We start from the raw sequence: 25,799 nt of genomic DNA on the forward strand, positions 1-25,799 counted from the left end.
ACACACCGCCCACAACAGAGGCTTTATTGAGGTGGGGACAGACACCCCCTTCCCTCTTCCCTTTGCCTGGAGACTGGGGGATGTGATCCCAGCCTTCCTGTGGGTCGGTTGGCTGCTGCTGCAGCTGTCATCGTCCTCTGCCTCCCATTTATTTCCCCCTCCCAGATACACTGTCGAGCCCCAGAGCCAGGACTCCCCCCTTTGCCCAGGCACTGGTGCCCACCTCAGGGACCCTTTTTCCTCCTGTTCCGTCATCCCTGGTGTGCTGGAGGCGTATCCTGCCTTTTGCCTTGGCTGCCAGAGCAGCAGGGCTGTGGTGTGGCCGGGATGGGGCTGTGGGTACTGAGCATTCCTGCTCACTGCCCACCACCCCTGCAGAGTGAGCAGGCCCTGGGGTCACCCCTGTCACCTTGTGGGGACACCGCCACAGAGCTCTCTGGTGCCAGGGCCAAGCCACCCTCCAGGCTTCCAGCTCCTCCAAAGTCACCAGAGTCACTTGTGCACTTATGGGCCACTAAGTGCTGTAATTACAGATATGCTTTAATTAACATAATTGCGTTTCTACACAAATAAAACATTTGGCACAGTTAATTCCAAGGCTGCAGCTCCAAACACAGGGCTTCCTGCCCCCCCGCAGTGGTGGCAGGGGGACTGGCAGAGAGTGGGGTTCTCACCTCCCTGCAGGAACATCGTCCCAGTCCCAGCCAGAGCCCGAGCCAGAGCCCCCATTTCCTCCTGGAGTCCCCTGCCCTGGTTTGGTGGGGACAGCTGTGCTGTCAGACACAAGGATTGCTGGGACACAGTGCTGGGATTGCGGGGACACAGCCTGGGGTTTGATGGGGCTTGGTGGGACACAGCGCTTGGTTTGTTGGGAAGTGGCCTGGAATTGCTGGGCCACCGTACTGGGCTTCCTGGGATGCATCACTGTGATTGCTGGGATGCAGCACTGTGCTTGCTGGGCCATGCCACTGGACTTGCTGGGACACTGTACTGGGCTCAGTGGGAAACAGCACTGGGATTTCTGGGATGCAGCAAACCCAGTGGTTTGTTGGGACACGGGACTGGGCTTGCTGGGATGCAGCTCTGGGGTTGCTAAGACGTAGAACAGGGCTTGCTGGGACACAGCACTGGGTTTGCTGGGACATAGCACTGGGTTTGCTGGGACACAGCACTGGGTTTGCTGGGACACAGCACTGGGCTTGCTGGGACACAGCACTGGGTTTGCTGGGACACAGCACTGGGCTTGCTGGGACACAGCTGGAGCCCAGCCCTTGCAGCCGGACAATGGGCACTGCGGATCCAGCCTCTCCATCCCATCCCAGAACCTCCCACCGAGCTGCCCCCAGGGTGCTCCTCCCTCCCAATATCCAGAGACCCTACCCCCCAAAGGCTCCCCAACCCCCCGTAGCAGCCCCCCAGTGCCCCCCGGGCTCTCAGGAGTCTTTGGATGGAGGCTGGAGCCGGCGGCAGCGTCCTGGCCCTTCACCGGAAAGATGCCAGGAAGAATTGGGAAAATGGCCGGTGCTCATTTGCTAAATGCCCTTTTCATTTAAAAAACAGAAGAAAAGGGGAAAAAAAAATAATTCCATTTTTCTCCTGCTGAAAATGAAAGTGATTATGTAACGAGCAATAAATTACGGAGAGGAATGAGTCATTGGAGCAAATCCCGAGAAAGGCACACGGTATTTTTAGCTCCAACACCCCGTGCTGTACCCAGCATTAACCCTTGCAGAGCTTGGCCCCCTCCCCTTTCAACCTGCCCCCAGGGTGACCTCCCCCCTCAGCGGTGCCACATTGGGTTCTGTGAGGATTTTGTCCCTGTGACGTGTTCCCAAGGTAGGATGGAAATGATGGAAGCTGTGGGTCCCCCATCCCACAGCCCTCCTTTGGTGGGATGCTCATGGGTGGTCCAGGGGATACCGCTCACCCTAGATCCATGTTCCCATCTTGGGATGAGCCCCTGCTCCGCTTCCCCTCAGCTCGTTCCCACCGAGATAATTAATCCTGATCCCTTCCCAAGACCCTGGGCACCACTGTTGTTTCACAGCCAAAGAGCCTGAAGAATTAATTTGGAAATAAAAGCGAGGAACAAATTAATTGGAGGAGAACCAGCTAGGGAGCAAATGAGTGCTCCTGGCTTAATCCAGGTTAAATTGGGGAGTGATTGCTTCGTTAACAACAGAGATAATGAGGGAGGGTTGGAGCAGGCAGGTGCCAGGTGAGACAGTGGCAGAAAGCACCCAGATGCCACGGGATGCCCGTGGAGAGCTGTCCTGAATGGGGGAGAAAATCCTGGGGACACCGGTGAGAGGCTGGAAGAGGGATGTGGAAGGGAGGCTCAGGGCATCCTGGGACTGGGGCTCAGATTGTCCCAGGATCAGCACTCAGAGCATCCCTGGGGGCTCGGAGCGTCCCTGGGGTCAGGGCTGGGAACATCCCTTTCTTAAGTGATGTTATCATTCGTGTCTGCTTTTGAGAATCCTATGGGATCAGGTATCAGCATGGGGACAGGGACCCCATTCCTTGTGTCCCAAAGTTCTCTGGAGCCTCAAAGCTGGTGGGAACCAGGCCTGCTTCTCTGTCCCTGCACAGAGCCCTGGGTGCTCATGGTGGCACCTCATTCCTCTCTCTTCTGGAAGCAAAACCACCCCCAAAGGAGGGGCCGAGGAGAGTGGCAGGGACAAGCAGGAGCTGGTGACCCAGTCCCCGTGTCCTGCAGCTGGAGCTGGGTCAGCTCAGAGGGATGGAGGCAGCGCCAGCGGATGTCACCTCCTCATCTTTTATTTGATCTGGCAATAAATTCCTGTCCTCCATATGCCTGGGCTGAGCTGGGATCCTCCTTAGTGCCACTGGGACACCTGGAATTGTGGCGTGCCTGGGGGCTGCTGTCCCCCAGTACCTGCTGTCCCCCAGGCACCCGCTGTCCCTCCTCCTGCTGCGTGCTCTCACTCCAGCATGTGCTGTCCCCAAAATTCGTGTGTCCCTCCAGACACATCCTGTCCCTCCAGGCAACTTCTATCCTTACAGGCATGTGCTGTCCCTTGTCGAACACGCTGTCCCTCTGCACACGTGCTGTCCTTTCAGGCACCTGCTGTCCCTCAAGACACGCTGTCCCCAGGTGTGTAGTGTCCTTCCAGGCACAGGATGTCCCCCAGGATGTCACCTGTCCCACTGGACTCGTGCTGTCCCCCTGGGTGCAGGTTGTCCCTCTGGACACATGCTGTCCTCCTGGATTCAGGCTGTTCCCATGGACACAGGCTGTCCCTCTGGATGCATGCTGTCCCCATGGATACGTGCTGTCCCTCTAGACACACGCTGTCCCTGTGGATACGTTGTGTCCCTCTGGATTCAGTTTGTCCCCATGGACACATGCTAACCTCCTGGATGCAGGCTGTCTCCAGGATGTCCTGTGTCCCTCACCCCTGTGAGGGTGCAGTGGGGGTGTGCTCTGTCCCTGCACACACAGGACACTCTCTCAGGACAGGCTGTGTGTGACCATGGGGATGAAGGCCCACAAGCCAGGCTGGAGATGCCAGTGGCCACCATGGCCAGATCCTGTCCGTGGGGACCGGCCAAGCCAGCTGGGAAAGCAGCTGAGGAATGGGGGGAGAGGTGTGGAGACTGAGCCAAGAGCCATCTCAGCCTGGCAGGGAGCTGGCTGCCCTGGCGGGACCAGCAGGGCTCTGCCATCACACTCATCCCCCTAATTAGCCCCGTGGGGTGTGGGGGCTGCTGCTGGACCCCAGCCCCTGCCGTGCTCTGAACTGTCTCCATAGAGACCCTCCAAGGGCTTCATCACTTATTCATCAGCGGTATCACTCGATCAGCCCGGCCCTTCCTCATCCCTTTGTTATCCCACTCCAAATCCAGTGCTAGCCTGAGCCCTGGGCCTGCTGCCACCAGGTCTCTGCAGCTGGCACCCTCTGAGGGGCTGGTGCCAGGACACCCCCATCCCCGCCCAGCCTGAGATCATTCCAGGCTCTGGCTCCTGTGGTGGATTAAGGGATCCACCTTGATCCTGGATCCCACCCTGCCGGGGTGTTGGGTGTTTCTGGGGCTGTCTGTGGTGCACACGCGTATGCACACACACACACACATGTGCACACACACACACACATACATGTGCACACACACACACATGCACACACACACACGTGCACACACACACACATGTGCACACACACACACACGTGCACACACACACACACGTGCACACACACACACACGTGCACACACACACACATGTGCACACACACACACACATACATGTGCACACACACACACATGCACACACACACACGTGCACACACACACACATGTGCACACACACACACACACATACATGTGCACACACACACACGTGCACACACACACACACACATGCACACACACACACACGTGTGCACACACACACATACATGTGCACGCCTACTGACAGCTGCAGGCACAGCTCCTCCTTGCTCCCATGCATTCTCAACTCTCCCGCTGCTCCCAGTAGATCCATGCCATGGATCCATGCCATTCCCATGGAACCTCCCAGCACCTCCAGCCTTGTGGCTGGCATAGCCTGGGTGAAGGATGCTGCAGCATTCCCTGCTCCATAGCCGCATTCCCTGCTCCATAGCCGCATTCCCTGCCCCGCAACACTCCCTACCCTGCAGCCACACAGCATTCCCTGCCCCACAGCATTCCCTGCCCCGCAGCCACACGGCATTCCCTGCCCCACAGCATTCCCTGCCCCACAGCCACACGGCATTCCCTGCCCCACAGCACTCCCTGCCTTGCCCGGACACCAGAGCCCTCTAGGGGGGGTGGCTGCATCCCAGGCTCTGGGTGGGATTTATCCGTGGGGAAACCACGGAGCAGTAAATGGGATATCGATCGGGTGCCATTGTGAGGATTAGTGCCGAGCGGAAGAGCAGATGGATTGATTTCTGATGGGATTTAGGGCTGGCAGTGTAGTGTATCCTGGATTAGCAGCTCTGGAGGAGTAACATCCCAATTCATCCATGGATCCAGCAGCTCCACTGGTGGCTGCGTCCCTCAGGCTCGGCCGAGTCCCAGTGCCCTCCGTCCCACGGGCAGAGCCCGCAGCCCCAGACAGCCCTGTGCCACCTGCACTGGCCACTACTGGAGGACAGGGATGCCCCGGAAGGTGGCACAGCCCTGTGCTTCCCCAGAGCCAGGATCTGGCCCCGGGTCTGTCCTGGTGCCACGGTTTACTGGAGCATCGCTGATCCGACCTGACTCACGGCAGCCACGCTCCCCTCCCCTCCCAGTGCCCCCAGTGTACCCAGTGTCCCCACGGATGCTGCTCTGGGAACAGATTGCTGCAGTTGCCCCTCCTGAGAGTGATCCCAAAGGGGGCTAGGGATGGGGAGAAATGGGATTTTGGGATTACATTGGGTGTGAAGGCCCATCTTGGTGCCTTAGCCCCCTCAAAATCCTTCCACTTTGGCAGTTTGACACCATTTAGTGCCAGCACCCCCCAGGGAAAAGCTGGAGTGTGTTTATTCCGGTGTCTCTGGTGTGGAATATTCCATTTCCATGGAATAAGTGTTAATATTTACTTGCCTGTGTGAACTTTGCTCCCTCTGATGCCATCAGACACCCTCCAGCTGGGATGCGGGGTGGCTGCTCCCCAAGGGCCTGGGGAGAGGCAGGATGCACAGCGCTGATTGATCCAACCCGGGCTGGGAACAGGGAAAAACCACAGGGAGGATGGAAATGCGGGAAGCCCAACTGGGAAGCCCCCACTGCTGCCTCTCTCCACCACCCACGGTTATTTCCCAGCAGCTCTGGGACCGGGTTCCAGGGCTGTGTGTGTCCATCTGAGTGCTGTGACGTTCCCATCCAAGGGATGCCATTCCTGGGGCACACAGAAGAGCCGGGGAGCAGCTCGTAATCACACCGGGTCATTGACAAGCCAGCTGGGAGATGAGCAACGATGCATGGATGCAATGGGGTGCTGCAGCACATGTCCCTGCCCCACTGTGTCCCTGCCCCACTGTGTCCCTGCCCCACTGTGTCCCTGCTTCCTCGTGTCCCTGCTTCCCTGTGTCCCACTCCCCTGTCCCCAGACCCCTTTGTCTCTGCACCCCTGTGTCCCATCCCTTGCACCCCTGAGCAAGCAGTTGGGGACAGGGATGCAGGGACAGCCCTGCACTGTGTCCTTGTGCCCAGCAATAGCTCTGTGTCCCCCGGGCTGTGACCTGCTCTGGGGGTGGCTCTGGTGACAGGGACGTGCCAGGCTTGGCACGGATCCTGCCAGCCCCCAGCTCCTCGAGGTGTTTCCACTGCCAGCCCCGCAAGGAATCTGCAATTCCCACTGGGCATCTGCTTCATTCATGGAGCCCAGGAGCCACATCTGTGCCGGCAGGACCTGTCAGGGCTGGGGGACACTTGGTCCCTGCAGCAGGGTGTCCCCAGAGCTGGGGACCCCACGCCTTGATCTTGGGGACACAGTGGCTCTGGTGCTGGCCTGGTCAGGGCCGTGGGCACGGTGAGACGCTGTCCTGGAGGGGCTCTGATTCGGGGTGAGGAGCCCGTGATGCTGTGCCACCCCGGGAAGAGGTACCTCTCTCCCTGGGTCACCCCCGGGGGCAGGAGGACCTCTGAGGCTGGGGGGGCTGCGGGAGGGTGCCCGGGATCAGCCCCCTGGAGTGGCCCCGGTGGCTCTGGCCACTAGATGGCCCCGCGGCTCCACCGGCCACCCTGACCCTCCTCCGGGACGGGACCCCCTGTCCCGGCATCCCTGGGGTTGGGCTGCAGGAAGTGGGGTGCGGGGAGTGGGATGCGGGGTGCAACATGCAGGGCGTCCCAAACCCTCCCCTGCTCGGCCCGCGCCTCCAGGTGGCATTTCCCTGCGAAATGGTGCCACGGGGGCTGAGCCCTGACGAGCCACCAGCGAATCCCCAGAGCACCTTGTCCCCGAAGAGCACCAGGGACGCGGGGGTGCCTGGGGACACACACTCCTGAGATGAGGAAGAAGAGCAGGAGGCTTTCCTCCCCCTCTGCCCTGAGGAGGAGAATGAGGACGGATGGAGGTTGTCGCGCTGCCGGTGTCCCTCTCACCGCGTGGCATGTGGCCACCGTGTCACGGCCGGGCACCTCGATCCTCCTTGTGGGTTCCTCGGGGCCGTTGGGGTGGGGGCAGAACCCCAAAATCCTTGTACTTGTCCCTGGGAGAGGGTGGGAGACGTGATGGGGGTGGTCATTCCTCAGCGAAGGCGATGCGGTTACATGGGAGGGTGGGGGTGAACAGACCCTATGAAGGTCTCCAACGTGGGGGTCCCTCCCCGTCCAAGCGAGGGGTGCTGGGTAGGACACCTCCGGTATCCCACGGGATGGGAGGCAGGGGAGCCCTTCTGTACTAAGCTCTGCATCAGAGTTACCCCAGGGCCGGGGATGGGGTGAGATTTCAGTGCCCCACCACGGAGGAGGAGGGGAGGACCCCCCAACTCAAATGTGAGGTGCAGCCCTTAAGTGTGTGGGGGTCACTTTATCTGGAGACTGCACGGGGGGTGGGGGAAGATTGGCAGGTGACCCCTGCCCAAGAAGGGGGCAGGGGGGTGGCCCGAGCCTCACGAGAGGAGGGTTTAACAAGGAGGACGAGTGTCCCCCCAGACGCCAGAGCCGTGGGGGCACAGCCGGTGCCTGCGCAATGGGAGAGCACTGCCAGCCCCACGGCCCGAGCAGGGCCACCCCAACTGGGCAGTGATGCCCTGACTCTCTCCCCACTTGGGGACCCTGGCACCACCCCGGGACCCCCCGTCACCCTTCTCACACTGGGACTCCCACCCCTCTCCATGCCGGGGAGTGATGTCCCGACCCCCTCTCCACATCGGGACCCTCAACCCCATCCCACACACGCACTGGGACCCTCCCCACAGCGGGGAGTGATGCCCCGATCCCCTGTCCACATCGGCACCACCACCTCGACCCCCGTCCCACACCGGGGACCCTCACCCCACGTTGGATAGTGACGCCCCGACCCCCTCCCGACCCCCTGCCCCCCGCCCATCCCCACCCCTCGGGACCCCGCGCAGCAGGTGCGGGCCGTGTCGCGGCGGGGCGTGTCGTGTCGGGGCGTGTCGCGGCGGGGCGTGCCCGCAGCCCGCGGGCGGTGCGGGGGCGCGGGGCCGGGATGGTGCCGGGATGGTGCCGCGGCTCCTCACCGCGCTCCTTCGCTTTTTCAGCCGCGGGTTCCTGCGGGCGGGGGACGCCGCGCCCGGCCCCGAGGCGCTACAGGTAGGGACGGCGGGACCTCCACCGCGAGGGACCCCCGCACCCCTCTCCCACTCGGGACCCTTCTCTTTCCCACCGGGATCTCCATCCCCGAGCGTCTCCCCTCCCATTCGGGACCCCCATCCCACCATCTCCCGTTCCACCCGGGACCCCCAACCCCCTTCCCCTCCCACCCGGGATTCCCGACCCTCCTTCCCTCCTATCCAGGACCCCCACTCGCCTCCCCTCCTACGCGGGACTCCCACCCCAACCACCTCCCCTCGCAACCACGACACGCGACCCACCTCCCCTCCCACCCAGGACCCCCATCCCACCCAGGACCCCCATCCCACCCGCCTCCCCTCCCACTCGGTCCCGGGGGTGCGGGGGGTCCCGGTGTTCATGCTGGGGGGCGGGATTAGGAGCCGGGGCTCCTGGCCCGCCGTGCTCGGTGCTGCATGGGGCAGGGGGCTGATGGGACTGGGGGTTGCGGGACCCCCACCCCTTTCTCGCGCCGGCGCGGGGGGGGAGGTGGGTTTCCCGAACACAGCACACTTGCACCCGCTTATCTCCCCCTTTTCCGTGGGGGGCTGTGAATCCCACGGGGAGAGCCCGACGGGGAAACTGAGGCACGGATGGGGCTCCCGGGATGGGGGGCGGCGGTGCTGTTTTGTGGCCCCCCCTCGGGCTTGGGGACACGCTGCGCTCCACGCAGGAAGGAGGCGGCGTTGGGGGGGAGATGCAGATCCCGGCGGGATCCCGGGAGGAAATGGGCTGGACCGGGGGGGGGCCGGTCCCGGTCCCGGGGGGGCCCCCACGCCCTCCCGCAGCCGCGCCAGGAGCTGGGCCGCGCCATGGGGACTCTCCAGGACACCGTGAGCCACCCCGGGGAAGGGGGTACCCAGGAGGTCCCGGGGGGGTCGGTGGTCTCGGGGCTGGGGGTCCCTTGTGTGCTGGGGGTGTGGGGGTGTGATGTGCTTAGGAATGTCCGGGGGTCCCGTGTGTCTGGGGGCTTTGAGTCCCCCCTTCCCTGTGTCCCCTCGCTCTGCTGGCAGTGGGAGCCCCATGATCCCGGCTGTGTTCCACCCGGCGGCCAGCCCTCGGGGTGGGGGGTGCTGGGAAGGAGGCAGCCCCTTCAGCACCCCCAGCAGGACCCTGCCCTGAGCCCCCCACCCTCCTTGAACCAGCTGCACGTTCTGGGGAGGTGGAGGCTGCGTCCCAGTACGTGGGTGGAAAAACACTTGGTCGTCGGTGCTCCCGCGCCTTTGAGCACACTCAAATTTGGGGAGGGGGTGGCTTGGGGGGGGTTCTCTCCCTCTTGTGACTGTCTCTTCAGCTGGATGGATCCCTGCCCTCTGTGCTGGTGGTTTTGGGTGTAAGAGCCGTGGCCTTGGTCCCCTTGGGGGCACAGCTGCTTGGGGCAAATGGGGGGGCTCCGGGGGGCTCCAGGGGGCTGTGAGTTCAAGGCCGGAGAGAGGACCCATGCCGGGAAATGAAGGGAAGGAAACGCTCTCCGGGAAAGAGCTGAAAGCTGCTGACGGAGGGAAAGGAGCTGAGCGGGGCCGGGGTGTCCTGCGGGGGGGCACTGAGCCCCCGCGAATGGGCAGGTGAAGACTTGAGGGCACCAGAGCTGCCCTGCAGTGTGGGGACGGGACGTGAGAGATGGGGATGGGTCCTGCCGACCTGCCCCCTCCAGCACATCCCAGCCCGAGGTGGGTGAGGGACAGCTCACGCCCCACAAAATACCTCAGGCACAGGATCCCCGCGCCCGTTGGGGTCCTGGGTGCTGGCTGCATCTGGAATCTCCATTCCCGAGCCCTGCGGGGGCGTGGCATGTAGGGCTTGAGGGGTTACTACCCCCTAACACCAGCCCCCTCCTCCCGACCACCCTGCGGTGGGGTGAGGCTGAAGATGTCTGTTCCTCCTCTCCCTCCTTGCCTCCAGCCCCAATGCAATTACCCGCGGACTGAATCATGAATCAAACCCTAATTGATACGTGTTCGCAGCCGGGCGGAGCAGGAGGGGTTGGGGGCCCCCGCTGTTCCCAAGGGTCGGGGGGCAGGGGGAGGACACTGTCCCCCGTGGCTGCGGGGGCTGCGCTGGGGCACCTTTGCCCACCCGGACCAGGGTGCCCCGGCCGGCACCGCGGGGCTGCTCCCGCCTCAGTCTCCCCCGCGTGGAACCGGCCGCGTTCGGGGGCCGGGACCCTCCGGGGGCCGTGAGGAGACGCGTGTGCGGGCGTTTGTCCCTGCGCTTCCTCCGGCGGACACAAACACATCAGCAGGGCAATAAAGGGGAGGAAAGGGCCGCGGCGGCTTCTTTCCGTGACGTGGGGCAGGGCTGGCTTCCTCCCCCACCCAGCAGGGCCGGGGGGGCACAGCGAGACCCCCAGACCGGGGTGGGTGGGTGTGCCCCAGTATTTCCCAGCCTGGTGGTCCCCTCGGGCCAAAGGTTTTTTTCCAAGGAGTGACAGCTCATGGGTGTGGAATCAGCCTGTGCCAGAATTGCAGTGCCCTGGTGCTGATTTTTGGGGGGCAGTGGGGTTTGGTATATAGGTCCCAGGCTCTCATGCCCCATGGCAACACCCGGGAATGGGGATCTGGGGTGGGGGTGCCCTGCTGCACCCTGAGCAGAGGGAGCTGGGATGGGGGTGTTCCTGCTGCACCCCGAGCAGAGGGAGCTGGGATGGGGGTGTTCCTGCTGCACCCTGAGCAGAGGGAGCTGGGATGGGGGTGTTCCTTCTGTACCCCGAGCAGAGGGAGCTGGGATGGGGGTGTTCCTTCTGTACCCCGAGCAGAGGGAGCTGGGATGGGGGTGTTCCTGCTGTACCCTTGGCAGGGGGAGCTGGGATGGGGGTGTTCCTGCTGCACCGTGGGCAGGGGGAGCTGGGATGGGGGTGTTCCTGCTGCACCGTGAGCAGAGGGAGCTGGGATCAGTATGCTCCTGCTGCACCCCATCAAGATGGCATAGTGGCATCTCCCCCAGACTGTGACAGGCCCTGTGGGTGACCTTGGCTTTTTGGAGCCCAGCTGTGACATTTGGCAGGGAGGTGATAGGCTGGGATCCCCCGCAGGGCTGAGTCTGGGGGGGGCCCTCTGGGAGCCGAGTCCATAAATTTGGGGACTGGGCTGGGATCTTTGCAGCTGAATCTGATTGCATCCCTACCCTGGCTACCCCATGGATATGGGGGAGAGGATGGTGGGGACCTGCCCGAGGGGTGCATGTGGGGTGGGAAATGCCAGGGAGCAACGCTGGCTCCTGAGTGTCCCTCTTCCTGCTGCAGGAGAGGAGATCCTCTCTGGCTGCTTCCAGCCTGGCTTTGGGGGCTGCAGGATGCCTGGCAGCTTTGGGTGCCCTGGACATGGCTTTGGGACCCCCCATAGACAAGGAGGGCTGGAGGCCAAACCCCTGGCTGGGTTCTGACCCATTAAACACCAGCACTGTGATCCTTTCCCCATGTAACAGGCTTTGAGCTTCTCCTGGCCGTGCCTCAGTTTCCCCATCTGAGTAGTGAGACCCCCTGTGATTCCTAGACCCCTTCCTGGCAGCCAAGAGCTGGATCCCATCATCAAACCCTCACAGACATGGAAAATAAGAGCGGTCCCCGTGCGGAGAGAGCGGAGCCCCAGGGGGAGGCAGCTCTGCCAGCCCCCCACGCCCTGCTCCAGAGTGCTGCCCCAAATCGAATTCCTCCCCAGCTGCAGATGGCTGGCAATTCAATTTTCCCAGATCCCATCAGAGGCTGATAAATGAGGTCCCTAATCACTGTGCAGATCCCATTAGCGCCAGCCGTGCCAGGAGGGGCTGCAGGGATGGATGTGGGAATGCCGCATTCCCCTTCCTGTCCCACTGCTCCCCGTTCCCCCTGCATGGGACCTGGGTGTCCCTGACCCCATGAGCCCCGCTCTGGCTGCACCTCCAGAGCTTTGCCATGATGCTCCCAAGCAGAGCCAGGCCCGGAGAGCCCTGGCATGGCTAATCCACCAGGAAACATCTAGGAAAGTCCTGGAAACCTGGCTGGGAGGTGCTGGTGGCCAGTGGGGATGGGAAGGGGACCGTATGCCAGGGAAATCTTTCCAGGAATGCCATGTCCCGAGGATGCACATCATGCCAGCTGCCTCCTAGCACTCCTGGCAGTGCCAGCACCCAAGGCTTGGTGCCAGCTGGGTGCTGGGATGTCTGTGTCCTTCGGGGCGAAGGCATCCTCATACCTAGGAGCATAGGGATGCTCCTAACCATGGAGCAGTTTTCCTGTGCCTGCCACAGGACACCCTCTGCTCGCCATGGCTTAGGGACAGGTGACACAGGGCTGAGTGGTGTCCCTGTCTCCCTCCACACTGTGGGACATGGGTTAGGGACGAGTGACAGTGAGACCCCCAGCGCTCGCCACCTCCCTTCTTACAACAGTGAACTAATTAGGGACAAAGCAGTGACAGATCATTAGCCAGTGTTGGCTGTTCCAAGAAGGCCACGATGTTCTGGGGACGGAAATCCTTGAGGAGAGCGGCTGCAGTCCCTGTTTGTCCTGCCTGACAAAGGGACATCAACAGGAAGCAACCTTGACTCTGGCCCCATTCCCTCGACCACGGGGGGCTGGGCTGGGATGTGGGGAGATGGATTAGGAGCACCTCAAGGGCTCAGGGGGTGCCAGAGGTTGGGAAATTTGCTTGGATCAGTAAAAAGTCCCACTGAGAACATGCAGGGTCTGTGGGGAGCAGTGTCTGCCTGGTTCTGGGCTGTGGAAATTCCAACTGCAAAGGGTCTGTGCAAGTGCCCTGTGCAGTGTGAGCATGACAGGCCCTGGTGAGGCTGATGCATGGGTGAGGAGGAGGATGGGGTGAGGGATGCCCTGAGCTCTGGGGAGATGCTGGGCTCAGCATGGCTCATCCCACCTGGACCCAACTCCAGAGCCACCCCGAGAAGGTCTTGCACGGCTGTGACCCTCTGCAGGTGGGGACACCGAGGCAGGGAACCTCCACAGACATGGAAACTGAGGCAGGCATGGGCATGCAGGGCCCCTTTTGTGCTTTTTTGGGATGGCTGATTCCACGGGTTTGCATCCTCCAGCCCTGGGAAGCCTCAGCACGGATTGCTGGTGCCAGGGTGGTTCTGTGCCAGGCTCCTGCACCCCAGTCCCTGCTCCCCATCCATCTGTTGCCAGGACCCCAGGCAAACAACCATGGGGAGACGAGAGATCCCAGAAGTGTTTCCTTCCCGTTTGCCCTCATTATCCCCCTGGAAAAGATGAGGTAATTAAGGAGCTACCGTGGGTTACAGGTTGTTGCTGCCTGATTAGATTAAAGCAATGTAATTTGGGACTGAGAACGGGGCTGGGAGGAGATGGATGGACGGCTTCCCGGCCGGAGTTGGGCAGAGCTGCCAGCCCTCACCTCCATCCATCCCTCCATCCGCCCCTCCATGCTCTGCTGCCATGGACCTTGCCCCAAGGATGCTGCTGGAGGGTTACCAGGGGTGCTGCTGCAGGGGGATCAGGGATACTGCCTCTGCTTCCCCACCACTACAGAGAGGATTCCGCAGGGAGTTGTGGCTGAGGGGCTGAGGAAAGAGGCCTGAATCAATGTGGGGGACAGGGTGACAGGCTTTTCAGCAGTGTCACCCAGCCCACGGCAGAGCTGGGGGTAGCAGGAATGCGGTTTCCTCAGCCCTATGGAGAGGATTCCCAGGGAAACTGCGGCTGTGGGAGGGAGCAGGGAGGGGGACAGGGCCAGGGTGACAGGGTGTTCGCAGTGTCACTCTGCCCACAGAAAAGCTGCAACCTGCTGCCTTCGGGAGCTGCTTCCCTGCTCTGCGCCTCAGTGCCCCGCTGGCACCGCGGGGTGAGAGGCCGGTGATGCTCCCGCCGGCCCTGCCTTGTTGTCAGCCCCGCGTTGCCAACACACGGCCAGGGCTCGGCTATATTTAACCGCCCGGGCCGGAGCACGAGGCCGAGCAGCCGGGGGGGAGCAGCCCCCCGGGAGGGGAGTGGGGCTGGGGGGGGCTTAGCATCGCCGGAGGCGGGAGAGGAGGCTGAATCACGGCTCGGGGATATTTCGGGATATTTTTAACGCCGCCAGATTGCTCGGCAAATGCTTGGGCAGGGCGGCGCGGGCGCAGGCTGGGCGTTTGCTGGCAGCTGTGGCTCAGCCTGGGGGCCCGGGGGGATCAGCTGCTCCCCCTGGCGCTGTCACCCTGCGGCCGCGCGCTGGAGAGGTGACAAAGGCAGGGACATCCGTCCCCGTGCCTTGGAGACAGCCCCGGCTGCAACGGGCGGGGGCAAAAGGGGGTCCTGGACCAGCGTCTTTCTCCTTGAACCGGAGGAGGGAGGGGAGAAAGTTTCCCCATCACTTTTCCTGGAAAGGTGAAAGCGATGGGAAAAGGTGGAGCTGGGGCAGAGGAGAGGGTGTGGGTGTCCCTGCCTGCAGGGTTGGGGCAGGCAGGGAGCCCTTGGCCAGGGCCAGGGACCCAGGGTGGGGAGCAGTGAGGGGCTGTGCCGGTGGAGGTGGGCTGCCTGCCAGGAATCTGAACAGGATTTTGCTTTTTGACTGTCAGATGTAACAAGATCTAGAGGCTGGCAGCTAAAAATGCATCCTATGTGAAGAGCCCACAGTGGGAGGGAGCCCTGAGCCCCCAGCCCCAGCTTGGTGGGACTGTGATGGGGGGACCCCAGGGTCACCCTCCTCATGCAGGGCTCTGCTCCATGGGGAATGCCCTGGGGAGCAGCTCTGCTGTCCTTGAAGCCTGCAAACCCCCTATGAGAGACGGGGCTGCAGGGGGGTCCTTTTCCCTGCCCCAGACCCCTCCTCGCTGTATTCTGCGCTCCCAAGCATCCCCATCCCTTTGCACCTTGAGCCTGGCACACCCACCGGGCAGCACACGCGTGGGATGTGGGTGCTGGGATGCGCTGCCCACGGGCACAGATAGTTGTGCAGTCAGCATCTCGGATGCTCTAATCGGATTTGGGGTCCCCAACTGGGGGTGAAGTTGTCCAGACGGAGTGATGTCCAGCTCCATCCCAAGGGTGATCACTCAGGCAGGGGCTAATGCACTAATAATCCACTGCCAGAATTAATTGGGCTCATTTCCCTTGCATTCCCCGGTGGAAGAAGTCCCACTGGAGGGGCAGGAGCTGAGCTCCGAGGGCTCGCAGTGAGATGGACGCCTCAAGCTCAAAGGGTCACCTCTGGCAGATCATTCACTTGGAATCTTTACAGCAAAGCTGGGCTGGAAGCTTGGCGGGGAGATGATTCACTTCCTCAAGGTTCCTTGGGGAGGGATGTGGCAGAAGCCTGCCATGGAAGCCTGGTCTGCTGCCAGCATCCTCCTGTGGAGCCAGCACCCATAGGTGCTCCAGCAGCGATGGCAGGGTCCATCTGGGGCCCCCTCAGCCCAGGATCCCCTTGCAAGGCAGGGTGGGGGTCCTGCAGCCTGGCTCAGCATTCCCCCAGGAGCAGGATGCTCCCAGGCACTAGGCATTGCTGCCTGGCTCAGCTTCCCCGTGGCTAAAGAGGAGTCCTGTGGATGGCAGGTCCTGGATTTGAGCTCTGCCCGGTACAAGCTCTACTTGCCAAGTGGCCGAGTGTCCCTTCCTGGGAGAGATCCCAAATTCCAGGTACCCTCAAGGGGGCTGCACACCCCAACGGGTGCCTCACTGCACTGGATCTGGCCTCTGCCTGCTCCTGGGGGCTCCTCCTCACCCTGGGGGTCTCCATTCATCCCCCAGGAGCAAGACCAGGGGAACGGGTGCAAGTCCAGGGACTGAGACCCTGTGAGGCCAGTGAGACCCCCCCAAACCCTTGGTGTCCTCCCCATGGCAGGTGTGAAATGAGCCTTTCCTGAGAGGAAGCCATCCAGGATGGGATTTCTCTATTCTATAAACATCCAGAGGGACTGAGGGTGTCAGGGGGGACAAACCAAGGTGCTGTGGCCAGTGTGGGGAGCAGGGCACAGACGTGGCTGCCCCTCCCGAAAAAAGGAGAGACAGCCTCCTTTTCACTGCTGCTGAATTCCCTCCACTGGGAGGGAAAAGCTGCTTTTCCACTCCAGCTGGGTCTGTGTAAGCCTGGAATGGGTGTCGGGAGGACTGTGCTGGAGTTTCCCACCACCTTATGGCTGGGGATGGGATGCTGCTGCCACTCTCCAAAGGGAAAAAGTGGGGGAAAAATAGAGGGAAAATTAAAAAGGGCCATTTTCCATGGCAGGGAGAGCAGGCAGTGCTCCGGAGGCTGGGCTGTGGTGGGATTTGGCTTTGCTGGAGCCAGAGCAGGAGTCTGTGTTGGAGCAGAGACAGATCCTTACTCTGAGGAGATGAATGGTGTCATTAATCACCCACCAGCTCCAGCAGGAATACTGAGGCAGATACGGCTCTGGTGTTGCACCGCACCATGGGATGCTGGCCAAGGGCAGCTGGCAAAATTCCTGCTGGCATCACGGTCCCCAGGGTCACCCTGCCAGCTCAGGAGTTCAGCAGAGTGAGACCAGCATCCCTGCCCTCTCAGGCCAGAGCAAGGGTGACAACACTCCATGGGTGAGAGTCCACGGGGCCATGTGAGTGCGCCATGGGGACAAGGCAGGAACCTGGACAGGGACAGGGCACTGCTCACCTGCTCTGCAGCAGCAGCAGCATCCTCAGCTCCTGGGGCTGTTGGTGATGCCATGCCATGTCCCCTGCCCCACACCCTGTCCTGGGATCTGTTCCCAAAGTCCTCTCCATGCAGTATTTTCCTCCGGAGTTGCTGGGTGTGCAGTGCTTGGGATGAGGGCATCGGGCTCTGATGAGGGCATGGGGCTCTGCTTCAGCAGCTGGGAATTGCAATCCCTCTGTGCCTCCTGTTTCGGTGCAGTTAATTAACCCGCCGTGCCCCCTTGGGAAGCATTACCATAGCTCTGCTCTCCACGGAAGCTGGGATGAGGAGCAGGCACTGGGAACTGCCCCCTGGGAGAGGGGTGCAGGTACAGAGCTGGATGAGCTGGATGAGCCCGGCTAGGTGGGTCCTGGTGACATTCCTGGTGACAGGCATGGGGTAGCCAATAGCTTCATCTCCGTGCTGGTGCTGGAGCATCCCATTGCACCAGGGATGCATCCAAATGCCCCGGCATCCGTGGAGTAGAGAGGGATCTGGAGGAGCCTCACCCAAACTGGGGTGGTGCCTGGATGGGGCCCATGGCATGGAGTCCTGGGAGTGGGACATGGGGAACCCCATGGGAGAGGCTGTTCATGGCAATACCCAGGACGTGGCTGTGCTGTCTCCAGGCCCGGACCGTGTCCTGGCAGAGCCCCCAGAGCGGGGCTGCAGCACCCCCAGGCCTGAGGGACTGGGGTCACATGGGGTGAGGGTGTCGGGGCAAACCCCTGCTCTGGGCTGGGAGTGGGACGAGTGGGACAGATGGGATGAGTGGGGTAAGTAGGATGAGTGGAACAAGTGGAATGAGCAGGATGAGTGGTACGAGTGGGACAAGCTGTTGAGTGGGATGAGCGGGGCGAGCTGGATGCATGGGACAAGCAAGGTGAGTGGGATAAGGGGGATGAGTGGTTGAGTGGGATGAGCAGGATGAGTGGGACAAGCATTTGAGTTGGATGAGCCATTGAATGGGATGAGTAGGATGAACTAGATGAATATGGTGAGTTGGCTGAGTGGGACGATAGGGTGAGTGGGATGAGCCATTTATTGGCATCAGTGGAACAAGTGGAATGAGTGTGACACCCTTCCCAGCCCACTCTCACTCCCCCTGCCTCCTCTGCAAACTTCCCTGCCTGCCTGAGCCGCTCTCGCCTCATCTTGGGAGTATCTTTTTTTAGCTCCTGCAGCTTTCCCCTCACCACTCCAGAGAAGGACCCACATTCCCAGCCCTATTAAAGCCACCACCCACGTCCAGTTGCCACCTGTCTGTCCCCGTGCCAAGTGTGCCACCGGCACGTGACGCCCCAAGCAGACCCGGGGTCCTGCTCAGACATTGCCCATCTCCCCCCGCCCCCGGGGGGGCTGCTGTGGAGGATCCGGTGGGACAGAGGGACGGCGGGACGGCCCCCTGGCCCAGGCCTGGCTGTATTCTACAGTGCATGTGTCTCCAGTGTGTGTAAGTGACTGGAGATGCGGCCCTGTTGGAATAACATCCAGCGCCGCTGTCTCCAGCCGGAAGCGCCCTCGCCTCCAGCCGCGCTCCCACGGATCCCGCCCCGCGGCCGAGGGTGTCCCCGGGCTCAGGGCTGGGGTGGCATGGAGAGGGGCTGCTGTCCCGGGGGGGATCCCCGGGTGCAGGGTTGGGAACGGTCCCCGGGTCTGGTTGTCAAGGATGCAGCCTGGAGCTGCCTGGCAGAGCTGGGACTGAAGGAAGAGCAAATCCCAAAGCTGTTGTCTGGTGTCTGACTCGGAGCATCCACTATTCCCATCATCACGTCATCCTCATCCTGGTCTCCCAGACGAGGGCTGGAGGCAGGAGCAGAGCTGGGAGGGTTGTACCACGGAGGCCCCTGTGCCCCCCAGCTTTTCCATGTGTCTGTCCCAACACCTCCATCCCTCCATGGGGTTGTTAATCCCCAGATGAGCTTTTATCCACCTTGTCCCATTTCTCTTCCCAGTGGTGCTTTATGGCATGGCTAGCACCGAGGGCAGTGTGGCTCAGTGTCAAAGCCTCCCCCCCCTTTCTGGGATGTCCGTGTCCCCCATCATGGACACTGACCACAACAGGAGGGCTCGGCCCCCCAGAAGGCTCCGGGCAGGCTGGAGGCAGCTGCGAGGGGTCTGAGGGCAGGCGGACCCGTGCCATGGTGGGGTGAGGGAGGGTGGGTGCCGCACGCCCCTCCCTCTGGTGTGGGGCCGCGGTGACGCCCCGTTGTGCTGTGCCGTCCCTGCAGGATGCTCTGCTGAGCCTGGGCGCTGCGCTGGATGCCCCCGCCCTGCGGGATGCCCTCCGCCACGCCCTCGTCACCCTGCTGCCCGCCGTGGTACGTGGGGGCCGGGGGGAGTGGGGGGCAGAGCATCCTGGGAGTTGTGGGGTTGCTGAGACCCCCTGGGCTGGGGGGAGCCCTGGGAGGGGATGGAGGGTGGATTCCTTGCTTGATTTCTTTGGTTGATTCTGGGGTTGAGCCTGGGGTGGGGTCTCCCTGTCCCCATCCCTCTGCACAGTTCTCCCCCTATATGGGCCAGGGTGCTGGGGGTGGCCCTGGTGCTTGTGATGGCCTGAGGGTGCTGGTGTCCCTGGGGGTGCTGGTGTCCCTGGGGGTGCTGATGGCCCTGGGGGTGCTGGTGTCCCTGGGGGTACTGGTGTCCCTGGGGGTGCTGATGGCCCTGGGGGTGCTGGTGTCCCTGGGGGTGCTGATGGCCCTGATCCCGATGGGCCTGGTGCTGGTGAGCATTGTGCCAGAGCCATTCCACGGGGAGCCCTGGCCATGGCTGGGTGTGGATGGTGCACATGTGTGCACATGTGTGCAGGTGTGTGCACATGTGTGCAGGTGTGTCCAGGTGTGTGCATATGTGTCCAGGTGTGTGCACGCATGTGCAGGCGTGTGCACACATGCATGACTCTGTGTGTGTGTTCAGGATGTATCCGTGTGTGTGTGTGTGTGTGTGTGTGTGTGTGTGCAAATGTGGGTGTGCACGTGTGTTTGCACACATGTGTGTGCTGCCCCCTGCCCCCAGGAGCACGTCTACATCTACCTGCTGGATGGGGACACGCGGCTGCTCTGCGACGACCCCCCCCACGAGCTGCCCCCCGACGGGAAGCTCAGGTGAGCTCGGCCCCCCCTGGCCTGGGCGTGGGCACGCGGGCGTGGCCTGGCTGCTGTGCTCCCCCCTCGTGCACAGGGGGCACGAGGTTTCCCACCCCTGACCCCATCCCCGTCCTCATTCCGGCTCCATCCTCGTGCCCATCTCCTTTCCCTTCCCATCCTCATCCTGGATGTGCACGTGTGTGCGCAGGGGCCGTGTGTGCGTGTGCGGGGACACACGTGTCCCTGCCTAGGAGGTTGCCCCTTTCCAGGGGTTTCTCTGCCCAGGTGCCCTTCCCAGGGGGTTCTCAAGGTGTCCCTGTCCCCGCAGGGATGCTGTGCGGAAGCAGAAGCGGCTGGAGTGCGGGGGGCTGCTCCCTGCCGAGCTCCCTGGCCGGCACCTGGGCCCCCTGGCAGCACCCCTGGCCCCTGGCATGCAAGGTGGGGGCTGCGGGGAAGGGGGGTCTCGGGGGACAGGTGGTGGGGAGGTGGAGGGGTGGGTGGAGGGCTGGAGGTGTGAGGAGGCGGATGGGTGGAAGGACGAATGGATGGATAAGTGGGTTGGTGGGTGGATGGAGGGTTGCAGGGGAGGATGGCTGGGTGGGTGGGTCATGACACTGGGGGCACAGTGAGGACATGCACCCCAAGAGCTGAGCTCCACCCAGGACTGACCCTGTCTCGCTCGCAGTGCTCATCATCCCGCTGGTGGACAAGAACAGTGGGACCGTGGTGTGTGTCATCCTGGTGAGTGTGGGGACACGGGCAGGACTCTGGAGGACAGAGCCAGGGCCCGGACATGGGGGCCCTCACATCACTCCCCCTCCAGGTGCACTGTGGCCAGCTGAGTGACTCAGATGAGCAGAACCTTCGTGCACTGGAGAGACATGTGAGTGACTCCCTCTGCACTGTGAGACCCGCCGCCTGGGGACCTGTGACCCCCCCAAGCCTTGCTGTTCCTTGTCCTTTCTGCCCCCCTTGCAGGCCCTGGTGGCATTCCGGCGCCTGCAAGCCCTGCAGAAGCTGCAGCCCTGGCCCCAGGTCAGCCTCTCCACCAGTTCCTCCCAGACGTCCCTGGCCAAGCCTGAGAAGGCGCCTGAGAGCAGCTACAGCGACCTGGACTGCAAGATCCTGCAGCTCTGTGGTGAGTGGGGGACTCCGGGAGGGGTGTTTGTGTGCAGGGTGGAACCGTGCCCGGCCCCTCCCGGCACTCTGACCCCTCCCACAGGTGAGCTCTATGACCTGGATGCCGCCTCGCTGCAGCTCAAAGTCATCAACTATGTGAGTAGTCCCCCCGCCGGCCCCGACCCCCACCTGCCCCGAGCCCCAGGACACACCAGGGAGCCCTGTTTTATTTCAAAACAGAAGAAAATTCCCCAAAGCAGAGACATGCCTCGAGCGTCAGCTGTGCAGTCACCAGCTGTGACCAGAGTGAACAGCCTCGTCACAACCATCCACAGTTTCCAGAGTTAACAGTGCCACCCTCACCCCAAAAACTGCTCTCTAGCACCCTGTACACAACCCCCAGTAGTGTCCAGTGAACAGCCTTGCCCTTGCCATCGGTGATTTCCAGAGTGCCCCTGCCCAGGCACAGGGAAGAGGTTCTGGGGCGGGGCACCTGGTTTCGCATGGCACGTGTGGGTGCCCTGGGCACAGGGAGGCAGAGGAGGGGCCAGATCCTGCCCTGGGAGTGCTCAGGACAGGCTGAGGCGCTGACCCCCTGCTATCCCTTCAGCTGAAGCAGGAGACCCAGTCGCTGTGCTGCTGCCTCCTGCTCGTCTCCGAGGACAACCACCAGCTCTTCTGCCAGGTGGGTGCCACGAGGGTCTCCCAACCCTGACCCCCCAGCAGGTGCCAGGACACCCCCTGAGCACGGCATCATCCTCAAGGGCACCTCCTTCCCCCCATCTCCTGCAGGTGGTGGGGGACCGTGTCCTCGAGGAGGAGATCAGCTTTTCGGTGAGCTGGGTGGGGGTGAGGGGTGGGGGGTCTGGGGCAGGAGGTACCACGGGCTCACTCATGCCCTCCCCCCACAGCTCACCTTCGGGCGCCTGGGGCAGGTGGTGGAGGACAAGAAGCCCATCACCTTGAAGGACATCAGCGAGGTGGGTACCAGCCGTGTGCCCCCTGCCCCCGGGGACACACAGGGGTCACTCCGGTGCCTCCCGGTGCTGGTTCCACCCCCTCCTCACCTCTGCCCGCAGGAGGAGCACAAGCAGCTGAGCAGCATGCTGGGCTGCGAGGTCACCTCCATGCTCTGTGTCCCTGTCATCAGCCGGGCCACCTCCCAGGTGGTGGCACTGGCCTGCGCCTTCAACAAGCTGAGCGGGGAGAGGTGAGCGGTGGCTTGGCCGGGGCTCTGGGGGGCTGCACCCCCTTGCTTTGGGGGTGCTGGAGCACTGTCACCGTGGAGGAAGGGGGGTGGCCAGTGGGGACAGGGAACTGAGGTGTCCCCCCGCCAGCTACACGGACACGGACGAGCACAAGATCCAGCACTGCTTCTGCTACACCTCCACAGTGCTCACAAGCACCTTGGCCTTCCAGAAGGAGCAGAAGCTCAAGTGCGAGTGCCAGGTGAGCGCCCGTGGGGCCGTGTCACACACGTGTGTGTGTGTCCCACCTCGTGCCGGTCACTGATGGCATCCCCTCTGTCCCCCCAGGCTCTGCTGCAGGTGGCCAAGAACCTCTTCACCCACCTGGGTAGGTGCACGGGAGAGCCCCCATGGCAGGGGAGCACACGGGGGTGGTGGCACTGGGGTCTGTCCCCAGCCAGGGAGGACCCTGTCCCCTTGCTGGGGGATGGTCACAGAAGGGTGACATGAGCTGGCACAGAGCCTGGCATACAGTGACGCTGCACGGGTGCACATGTGCATGTGGCATGGCCATGGAGCTCTTAGGAACACGTGTGCACACGTGCTGCTGCAGAACACACGTATGTGCTGCACACATGTGTGGGCACTGCTGCACACACGTATGGGCACTGCTGCTCACACGTATGGGTGCTGCTGCTTACACGTATGGGTGCTGCTGCTCACACGTATGGGCACTGCTGCACACACGTATGGGTGCTGCACACACGTATGGGCACTGCTGCTTACACATATGGGCACTGCTGCACACACGTGTAGGTGCTGCACACACGTATGGGCACTGCTGCTCACGTGTATGGGTGCTGCACACATGGGTGCTGCTCACACGTATGGGCACTGTTGCACACACGTATGGGCACTGCTGCACACACGTATGGGCACTGCTGCTCACACGTGTAGGTGCTGCACACACATATGGGCACTGCTGCTTACACATATGGGCACTGCTGCACACACGTGTAGGTGCTGCACACACATATGGGCACTGCTGCTCACACGTATGGGTGCTGCACACACATATGGGCACTGCTGCACACACACAGGTGCTGCCGCACTCACGCACGTGCTGCTCACATGCCACACACACAGAGCCCTGTCCATCCGTGCCCCCCAGCCTTCCTGCTGTGCCCCTGAGCTGAGCCCCCCCTTCCATTGCCCGAGTGTGGGGTGGGGGGGCTGTGCTGCCCCGGTGGGGGTCCCTGACCCTGCCCTGCACCCCCCACAGATGACGTGTCCGTCCTGCTCCAGGAGATCATTACGGAGGCCCGGAACCTCAGCAACGCCGAGATGTGAGTGGGAGGGGGGCACACGCGTGGGGGGACACGGAGGGGACGCGGGGCTCCCCTGTGCGTGCCAACGGCAGCGGCGCCCCTTGCAGATGCTCCGTGTTCCTGCTGGACCGGCTCAGCCACGAGCTGGTGGCCAAGGTGTTCGACGGCGGTGTGGTGGACGACGAGGTGAGCGCGGGGCCCGCGGGGGGGACTTGGGCGGTCCGGGGGTGTGTCCCGCCCCCCGAGCCCTGCTGGTGACGCCCTCCCCCTGCCCGCAGAGCTACGAGATCCGCATCCCGGCGGACCAGGGCATCGCCGGGCACGTGGCCACCACCGGCAAGATCCTGAACATCAAGGATGCCTACTCACACCCGCTCTTCTACCGCGGGGTGGACGACAGCACCGGCTTCCGCACCCGCAACATCCTCTGCTTCCCCATCAAGAACGAGAGCCAGGGTGAGGGGGCGAGGGGGACACACTGGCATGGGGGGCACACTGGCGTGGGGGGCACACTGGCGTGGGGGGCACGGGTGCCTCTGTCAGCACGTGGTGGTCTGGTCACCCATCATGTGGACGTGGCACTGTCCCCAGCACGCGGGCCTGACTCCCCCATCACCCCCCCTCTGCTCCAGAGGTCATCGGGGTAGCGGAGCTGGTCAACAAGATCAACGGCCCTTGGTTCAGCAAGTTCGACGAGGACCTGGCCACCGCCTTCTCCATCTACTGCGGCATCAGCATCGCCCACGTGCGTGCCGGGGGGGCCCAGCCCGGGGGGTCACACACAGGGGGGGTCCCGGCTCTGCCACGGCACAGAGGGATGAGGGGACGTGGGTGTGGTCCCTGTTCCGTGGGGACAGGCGGTGGTGGGGGAGGGCAGACGTGGGGATAAGGATGTGCTGGGGTGCCAGGGTGGGCTGGGGGTGCTGGAGGGTGTCTGCCCACCCCCAGCGCTCCCGTACCCCCATCCCGCCCCGCAGTCCCTGCTGTACAAGAAGGTGAACGAGGCACAGTACCGAAGCCACCTGGCCAACGAGATGATGATGTACCACATGAAGGTGAGGTGGCATGAGAACAGGGACCAGCATGGGGACAGGGGTGGGACCCCTGCTCCCAGTGTGGTGCCCCCACCCTTCACCCCGAGGTGGTGGCACAGTGGGGTGGCATTGATATCCCAGGGCTCTCTGCTCTCACTGTGGCTCATGTGGCCCTTGGGTCACTCTGGGGACCTGGTCACAACATGGGCCACTGGCTATGGCTCCTGCAGGTGTCAGATGATGAGTACACCAAGCTGCTGAGTGAGGGCATCCAGCCCGTGTCCACCATCGACCCCAACTTCGCCAGCTTCACCTACACACCACGCTCCCTGCCCGAGGACGACACCTCCATGGTGAGGGCTGTGGGGACAGTCCTCAGCTGCCACTGTCCCCTGCTGCCCTCTGTCAGGTCACGAACATCAGCCCTGGGGGGCAGGCATGGGGGAATGTGGCTGCATCCCTGAGCATTTCCCTGCTAGGCAGGGGTGGCTTATGGTGGGCATTGTCACCCCCTGCCACCCACCCTGTCCCCTCTGCAGGCCATCCTGAGCATGCTGCAGGACATGAACTTCATCAACACCTACAAGATGGACCGTCAGACGCTCACCAGGTGGGTCCCAATCCTTCTCCACTGCCCACCTTCTCATCCCCATCCTCATCACTGTCCACCTTCCCTGCACTTATCCCACTCCTTTCCCTGTTCCCTTCCCTGTCTCCATCCCCATCCACATTCCCATCGCTGTTCCTGTCCCTGTCCCAGTGCCTGTCCACAACCACAACCACAACCACATCCACATCATGATCCACCTTCCCTGTCCCCATCCCTGTCCCTTTCCCCATTCCCAACCCGTCCCATCCTTATCCCCATCCCATTCTCCATCCCCAACCCCATGACTGCCCGGGGGACTCCTGGCCAGGTGGAGGTCCCCAGGGGGTGAGATTGCCCCCTGCATGGGCCTGTTCCCCTGCCAGGTTCTGCCTGATGGTGAAGAAGGGGTACCGTGACCCGCCCTACCACAACTGGATGCACGCCTTCTCCGTCTCCCACTTCTGCTACCTGCTCTACAAGAACCTGGAGCTTGTCAACTATCTAGAGTAAGGCCAGGTGCCATCCCCGTCCTTGTCCCTCATCCCCTGGCCCAGCTGGGGTGCTCCCTGCCCTCCTGCCTCCCTCAGTTTCCCTCCTCCCCCTCCCCAG

The 25,799-nt window shown here is 62.6% G+C and overlaps 1 protein-coding gene across 3 annotated transcripts in view; it reads left to right on the forward strand.

Moving 5' to 3' along the window:
- PDE2A (phosphodiesterase 2A) overlaps nucleotides 1-25,799 on the forward strand; it is a 39,740-nt gene that overhangs the window by 9,317 nt on the left and 4,624 nt on the right. Inside the window, exons 2-23 of one of the 3 annotated variants that reach the window (XM_064642638.1) lie at nucleotides 8,199-8,250; nucleotides 19,079-19,168; nucleotides 19,863-19,951; nucleotides 20,262-20,371; nucleotides 20,619-20,674; nucleotides 20,757-20,816; nucleotides 20,912-21,071; nucleotides 21,156-21,208; nucleotides 21,663-21,737; nucleotides 21,845-21,886; nucleotides 21,964-22,032; nucleotides 22,132-22,262; nucleotides 22,390-22,501; nucleotides 22,588-22,627; nucleotides 23,522-23,585; nucleotides 23,675-23,753; nucleotides 23,846-24,023; nucleotides 24,200-24,312; nucleotides 24,545-24,622; nucleotides 24,832-24,954; nucleotides 25,141-25,211; nucleotides 25,574-25,696. In XM_064642638.1, the coding sequence (XP_064498708.1) occupies nucleotides 8,199-8,250; nucleotides 19,079-19,168; nucleotides 19,863-19,951; nucleotides 20,262-20,371; nucleotides 20,619-20,674; nucleotides 20,757-20,816; nucleotides 20,912-21,071; nucleotides 21,156-21,208; nucleotides 21,663-21,737; nucleotides 21,845-21,886; nucleotides 21,964-22,032; nucleotides 22,132-22,262; nucleotides 22,390-22,501; nucleotides 22,588-22,627; nucleotides 23,522-23,585; nucleotides 23,675-23,753; nucleotides 23,846-24,023; nucleotides 24,200-24,312; nucleotides 24,545-24,622; nucleotides 24,832-24,954; nucleotides 25,141-25,211; nucleotides 25,574-25,696 (1,968 nt within the window). Of the gene's footprint in view, nucleotides 1-8,198; nucleotides 8,251-9,013; nucleotides 9,102-19,078; nucleotides 19,169-19,862; nucleotides 19,952-20,261; nucleotides 20,372-20,618; nucleotides 20,675-20,756; nucleotides 20,817-20,911; nucleotides 21,072-21,155; nucleotides 21,209-21,662; nucleotides 21,738-21,844; nucleotides 21,887-21,963; nucleotides 22,033-22,131; nucleotides 22,263-22,389; nucleotides 22,502-22,587; nucleotides 22,628-23,521; nucleotides 23,586-23,674; nucleotides 23,754-23,845; nucleotides 24,024-24,199; nucleotides 24,313-24,544; nucleotides 24,623-24,831; nucleotides 24,955-25,140; nucleotides 25,212-25,573; nucleotides 25,697-25,799 lie in introns of those variants that run through there. The other 2 variants (XM_064642631.1, XM_064642647.1) reach the window with 2 other exon arrangements.

The sequence above is a fragment of the Pseudopipra pipra genome, chromosome 2 (assembly GCF_036250125.1).
Source record: "Pseudopipra pipra isolate bDixPip1 chromosome 2, bDixPip1.hap1, whole genome shotgun sequence".
In the NCBI taxonomy this organism is placed as follows: domain Eukaryota; kingdom Metazoa; phylum Chordata; class Aves; order Passeriformes; family Pipridae; genus Pseudopipra; species Pseudopipra pipra.